The 5,345-nt window shown below is 57.7% G+C and overlaps 1 protein-coding gene across 1 annotated transcript in view; it reads right to left on the minus strand.

Moving 5' to 3' along the window:
• The window catches only part of THOP1 (thimet oligopeptidase 1), a gene marked incomplete at its 5' end in the record, with an annotated part of 5,550 nt that extends 326 nt beyond the window's left edge, over nucleotides 1-5,224 (minus strand). The window contains 11 exon segments of the mRNA XM_010086815.1: nucleotides 11-71; nucleotides 335-463; nucleotides 662-848; nucleotides 955-1,156; nucleotides 1,406-1,772; nucleotides 1,863-1,998; nucleotides 2,131-2,291; nucleotides 2,448-2,550; nucleotides 3,250-3,357; nucleotides 3,446-3,594; nucleotides 4,973-5,224. Of these exon segments, the coding sequence (XP_010085117.1) occupies nucleotides 11-71; nucleotides 335-463; nucleotides 662-848; nucleotides 955-1,156; nucleotides 1,406-1,772; nucleotides 1,863-1,998; nucleotides 2,131-2,291; nucleotides 2,448-2,550; nucleotides 3,250-3,357; nucleotides 3,446-3,594; nucleotides 4,973-5,224 (1,855 nt within the window).
• Between the last annotated feature and the right edge of the window lie 121 nt (nucleotides 5,225-5,345).

Raw genomic sequence — 5,345 nt, forward strand, 5'->3', positions numbered from 1 at the left:
CGAGGGTTACCCGTATTACTGGGCATCGTAGCCTCCGGCCAAGTGGCCGAACGTGGCGGGCATGTTTGTACCTTTGTGGCAAAGGAAGGGAAGGGGCGTTAGCGGGAAAGGCTGCTGACACCGCTCACAGCATGGAAAAACCTCTCCGTGCTGTAAATGTCAGAGCAGGCACTGGGTCAGCGTGTTCACAATCCCAGGGGAAACAGGGAAGAACTTTCCAGTTATTTTTGTATGGTTTCAGCCCTGCTTTTCCTGGAGCCAGCAGAAACCGTCCCCATCGAGCCAGCAGGAAGCCTCAGCCTTGAAAAGAAGCTGCTGAGCCAAGCTCGGGTACCTGGGGTGGCCGGGACGCCCAGCACCTCTTCACACAGCCGGGCAAACACCTCCACGGGGTCAGCCTTAGTCTGGGTGTGCAGCGCCTGGTCCACCTTGGCCAGGACGATCTGACGCAGGTTGAAGAGCCCTGTTCCCAGAAGGAAGAGAAAAACTGAGCTCCTGGGTCCCTGCAGCACCATGGGGAGCAAGACAAAGCCTCTCCTCTGCCTGGCCAGGTCCCTAAGGGTCCCCTTCCCCTCTCCTCCCCACGGCGAGGACAGCACACAGCCCGCGCTCCCCTCCTGTCCCTCTTCGCTGGCTCCCGTTTCCCTCCGCAGGGACCCACCGGTGTTGGCCTGCCGGGATTTAATGAGCTTCTCCAGCAGCTCGTCAGGGATGGGGCTCCCAGTTTTGTAGTGCCTGGACATGCGCAGCAGCGGCTCCTTCTCCCACACCCAGTTCTCCAGCATCTGCGACGGTGCCTCGACAAAGTCCCGCTCCACGTGTGTCCCGCTGAACATGGCAAACTCCGCCTGGGAGGCAGGGCAGGCTCAGAGCGGGGCAGCATTTAACCCCACTGGGGAGCACGACGAGGGAAAGGGAACAACCCAACCCTCTGACAGCCTGGCCGGGCCTCACCTGAGAGCACAGCTGGTGCATGACATGCCCAAATTCGTGGAAGTACGTCTCCACTTCGTCGTGCTGCAGCAGGGAAGGTGCATCCGGCGTGGGCTTGGTGAAGTTAGCCACCATGGCAGCCACCGAGATCTGCCGGCTGGAGTCTGGCAAGAGGCAGCCTGGCTGCAGGCCGAAGCAGGCTGCGTGCCCGTACTTCCCTTCCCTGGGGCAGGAGAAGGAGACCGTTACGTGGATCATCCCCCAGGGCCAGCCACAAGCCACCATGCGGGGTGGCACAGTCCTGCTCAGAGCAGAAGCCCCTGGTGACCCCGTGCTGCCGGGACACACCGGTCCCTTCGCACAGCCAGAGGTCTGTGGGTGGGATGGCCTCTCCTCCTCCCCAGGTGCGCGGCAGGCTCTGCTCTCCCTGCCCTAGCCCCCTTCCCTCTCTTTGCCTTGCCCAAGGCCTCACCGTGGGTAGAGGTCCAGGTAGAATTTGCCGATCGTCTCCCCGGAGGAAGCGTCCTTCACTGTGTAGAGCTGGACGTCCTCGTGCCAGACCTGAGCCTTCTCCTCCAGGTGGAAGGTGAGCCCCAGCAGCTCCTGGTAGATGGCCAGCAGCCCCGTGGTGACCACCTGCATGGGGAAGTACTCCTTCAGCAGGTTCTGGTCCACGCTGTACTTGGTCTCCTCCACCTGGTTCATGTAATAGCGCATGTCCCAGGCATTGATGCGGTTGTCAAACTCCAGGCCACGCTTCTCGCACTCTTTCTTTTTCAGATCCAGGATCACCTCCCGTTCCTTCTCCCCGAGGGGTTTCAGCTTCTGGGCCAGCTCATCTAGGAAAACACGGCAGGCAGGGTCAGAGCCCGGGGCTGAGAGCAAGACACTCGGCCCAGCGCCCATCCCCTCCCAGCCAAGCGCCGTACCCAGGAACGTGGCCACCGTCTTGCTGCTTTTAGCCATGTTCATCTCCAGCACAAAGTCCGCGTGCGTGCTGAAGCCCAGGAGGCTTGCTTTCTGCGCCCGCAAGTCCACCAGCTCCTTGAGGATCAAGCAATTTTCCTGCAAGGCAGAGTCAAAGAGTGAAGTGGGGTAAAGAAAGGAAGCACAAGCCCCAGCGTGGAAAGAAACACAACCTCAGACGAGAGCTGGCACCCCACCTGGCCCTGCTGGCCAGCAGCAAGGCCCACCTACCTCTTTGCACCTGGAGTTGAACATTTCCTCCACCTTCCTCCTCGTCTCGGGCACGTAGCACTTCTTCAGCAGAGGGAAATAGTGCGGGTATTTCAAGGTGACTTTCAGCTTGCCATCCTCCGTCTTCTCCAGGGAGTTCAGGAAATCCTCAGGGAGCCCCCCTGAGAAAAGAGCAGACGGGACTGACGGAGAGCCCGGGCCCCTCCGCAAATCCCAGCTCTGCAACTGGGCACAGGAACAGGCTCTGGCTCCTCGGCCAGAGGAATCTGGGCACTCAGGGTCACACCAGCAGAGAAATAAGCCCGAGCACTCCGTACCTAATTCCTCCTTTGAGAAGGGCAAGAAGGTGGTGTCCTCATTGAGGTTCTTGTTGAAGTCTATGCAAAGGACGCTCAGCTTTTTCTTAATAGCTTTGATTTTCTTTAAAATACAGACAAACAGAGAAAAGTCAGCCTCAAGAGGAAAGTCAAACAGCACCGTTCGCCGTCTCCAGCCCGCCGAGCTGCCCAGCCATCTGCGCTTGGCTTTCATTCAAAGGCAACGCTGCAGAATGGACCGCGTGCGGGCGCTGAGTGCTCAGAACAGGCTCCCTTCAATCACACCTGGGAGGAAAGCAGCCGCCTCAGCAAGGTCCCAGCTGCCTCCTGACAGCTCAGGAGCTGCAGATGTTCAAGCAACCACCTCCTCCACCCTTCTTTCATTTCACCTTCTCTTCTATGCTTAATCCAGCTTCCAGCTCCTTCACGGAGCCACTGGCCCGTAAGAGGGGGAGACCCCAAGCAGCTCAGCCCCCCCCAGCTCCAGGGGGGCACCTGCCCTGACCGTCCCTTTGCATGCAGGGATGGCTGCTACTCCCTCTCCTGTCCTGCACAGCACTGTCTGCAATCTCAGCTTGCTGGGAGCCCCTCAACTCCCTGTGTCGACCCCGCTTTGGCAATGTCATCCCCCTCCAACGGAAAGGCAAAAAGAGGGGCACAGAGACATTACCCAACGTGCCCCAAGTCACAGGAATCAGGGGCAAGATTCAGGAGCTTGAGCCTGTCCCCTGCTCTGCTACGCTGCCCGCTTGCCCTGCAAGGCCTCCTCTCCATGTGCTTAAGTTAAGCTCTGTGATCTCACCTCCTGCGTCTCCTCAGGGAGGTGGAGACCGTTTCTTTTACCCAGTTTGATCAGCCTCTCTAGGTATCTCTTTGCTTCAGGCTTCAGTGAAGTGCTCTCTGCTTTCTCCTGTAAAACAAAACCCATGAGCACAGGGAACCGCAGGATCAGGTGTTGCAGAAAGTTGGCCCAGAAAGAGCATCCTCCAAGCACACACCTGGAGCCAGACAATCCTCTGGTACACATCCTGCCTCATGCTCATCTCCACGTCGAACTCCGAGAGCTTCTTGTCAGCCTCGGTGCTCGCCGCACGGATGTCTTTGCAAGGAGAGACGTGCTGGGGAAAGTCCAGCATGTTCCGACGGACTGGAAAGACAGAAGAGGGGTTATGGCGAAGGCAGTGGCTGCACGTCCCAGAGCTGCTCGTGAGTGGGAGTGCACACAGAGAGCCTGTGTTAACTGGGAGCCAGTTTGACGGCCCTGGAGCCTGACCTGCCCACCCACACGAAGGAAGAGCAAGGCCAGGCGCTGCCATCAGACAAGCCAGAGCTGTCTTCTCCGCGCAGCACTCTGTGTCACCCGCAGCATCCCCTCCTCGCTGCTGAGCACATCTGACCGCTGATTTCCTACCACAATCCCCTTTTCTCACCAGACTCACACAGATTTCATGCCTGAGAGATCCCCGCGCTTTTGCCTCAGCTACAGCTGGCTCAACAGCCACAGGAATCAGAGGACGGCTGCGCTGGCAACCACACGGGCAGCAGCATCGCCTGACTCCTCTCCTTTGAGGCCCAGGCTGAAGGTGACACCCCTTCACTGCAGGAACCGCTCAAAAGCCCCCACGTCCCACGTGTGCTCTGTCCTGACGTATTTCCATTTTAGAAGTGAAAACAGGGAGCACGTTCCCTGCCACCATCTCTGCAAAAAAATAATACAACTCCAGCAGGAAGGCGCTGCCCTCTGGGCAAGAAAGCTCTCCCCCCAGCAGAAGGTGAGCAGGCAGCTCCTCTCTGTGGCCCAGGGAAAGTGCTGACAGTTCTGCTGAAGTTAACGTTACCCCTGCTTAGTAAGGGCTTTTCCTCTTATTTTAGGAAAAAGAAACCAGACAGAAGAAAGAAGAGGCTGGCAGGCTGGCTCCTGCTTCCTGCGGACACAGGCGGGCAGGATAGCCCACAGACGCCGTGAGGCAGGAGGGGGGCTGCGGGACTCTGGCACTCTGCTGCTGTAAATAATTAGCCAGAGACATATCAAAGGCTGCGTCGTCTGCCAGCACGATGCCATCATGTCGTGTTACTTTACAGATAATCCCTAAACGACAGCAGGGTTTAAACAAGACACACTGAGGGACCTTTATCCACTGCCTCGGGGGAGAAGTTAGAAGAGAGCTGAAGGTTTCTTAGATCATCCGAAGCCTTTCTGCCGACACACGGTTTGTTCCCACTAATGCACCTTGACACATAAAAGCAGGAGACAACCTCAAAAACCCAGCTACTGCTCCCGCAGACCATCCTGCTGCCAAAGCACCGTCCTCGTTTTAGACTGCTCTTCCGTTCCAAATCTGCTCTGCTCTTTGTACTCCTGTCTGGCTGTAGAAACAGTAATTGGAAAAAACCCACAACGCTGCTGAGGGAGCCAAGGGAAGGAACACGGAGATGACAGTTTAGCGGAAAAAAAACCATCAACTAAATCTTATCAACAACAGGCTGATTTACAGAAAGCCAGCAGTCCCTCTTGCTGTACCTACCCGTATATTCCACTTCCACATCTGCCAGTGCCTTGAGGGTGTTTTCATAGGACACCTCGCCCTGCTCCTGGGAGCCCACCCGGTCGTACACAAGCTTGGTTCTCTCCGTCAGCTCCACAGCCATGCTCTCAATCTGCTCGGCAGTCAGGTCCCATCTCAGCTGATTTGCCAACAGCCGGGGGGACTGGCTGTCCACAACGTTACCTGGGGACACGGGGGGGAAACGGGCTGTGAGACGCAGCCTGACACGGGCTGGGAAGAAAATCCAGCTGCAAACCGACAGCTTGATAACAGCGCTCGTAGGAGAGGCCAGCAAACAAACCGCGCTGACCGAGCGAGGGTGCTGGCAGCACTCCACAGCCAGGTTACCTCC

The sequence above is a fragment of the Pterocles gutturalis genome, unplaced genomic scaffold, assembly GCF_000699245.1.
Source record: "Pterocles gutturalis isolate BGI_N339 unplaced genomic scaffold, ASM69924v1 scaffold25511, whole genome shotgun sequence".
Lineage (NCBI taxonomy): Eukaryota > Metazoa > Chordata > Aves > Pterocliformes > Pteroclidae > Pterocles > Pterocles gutturalis.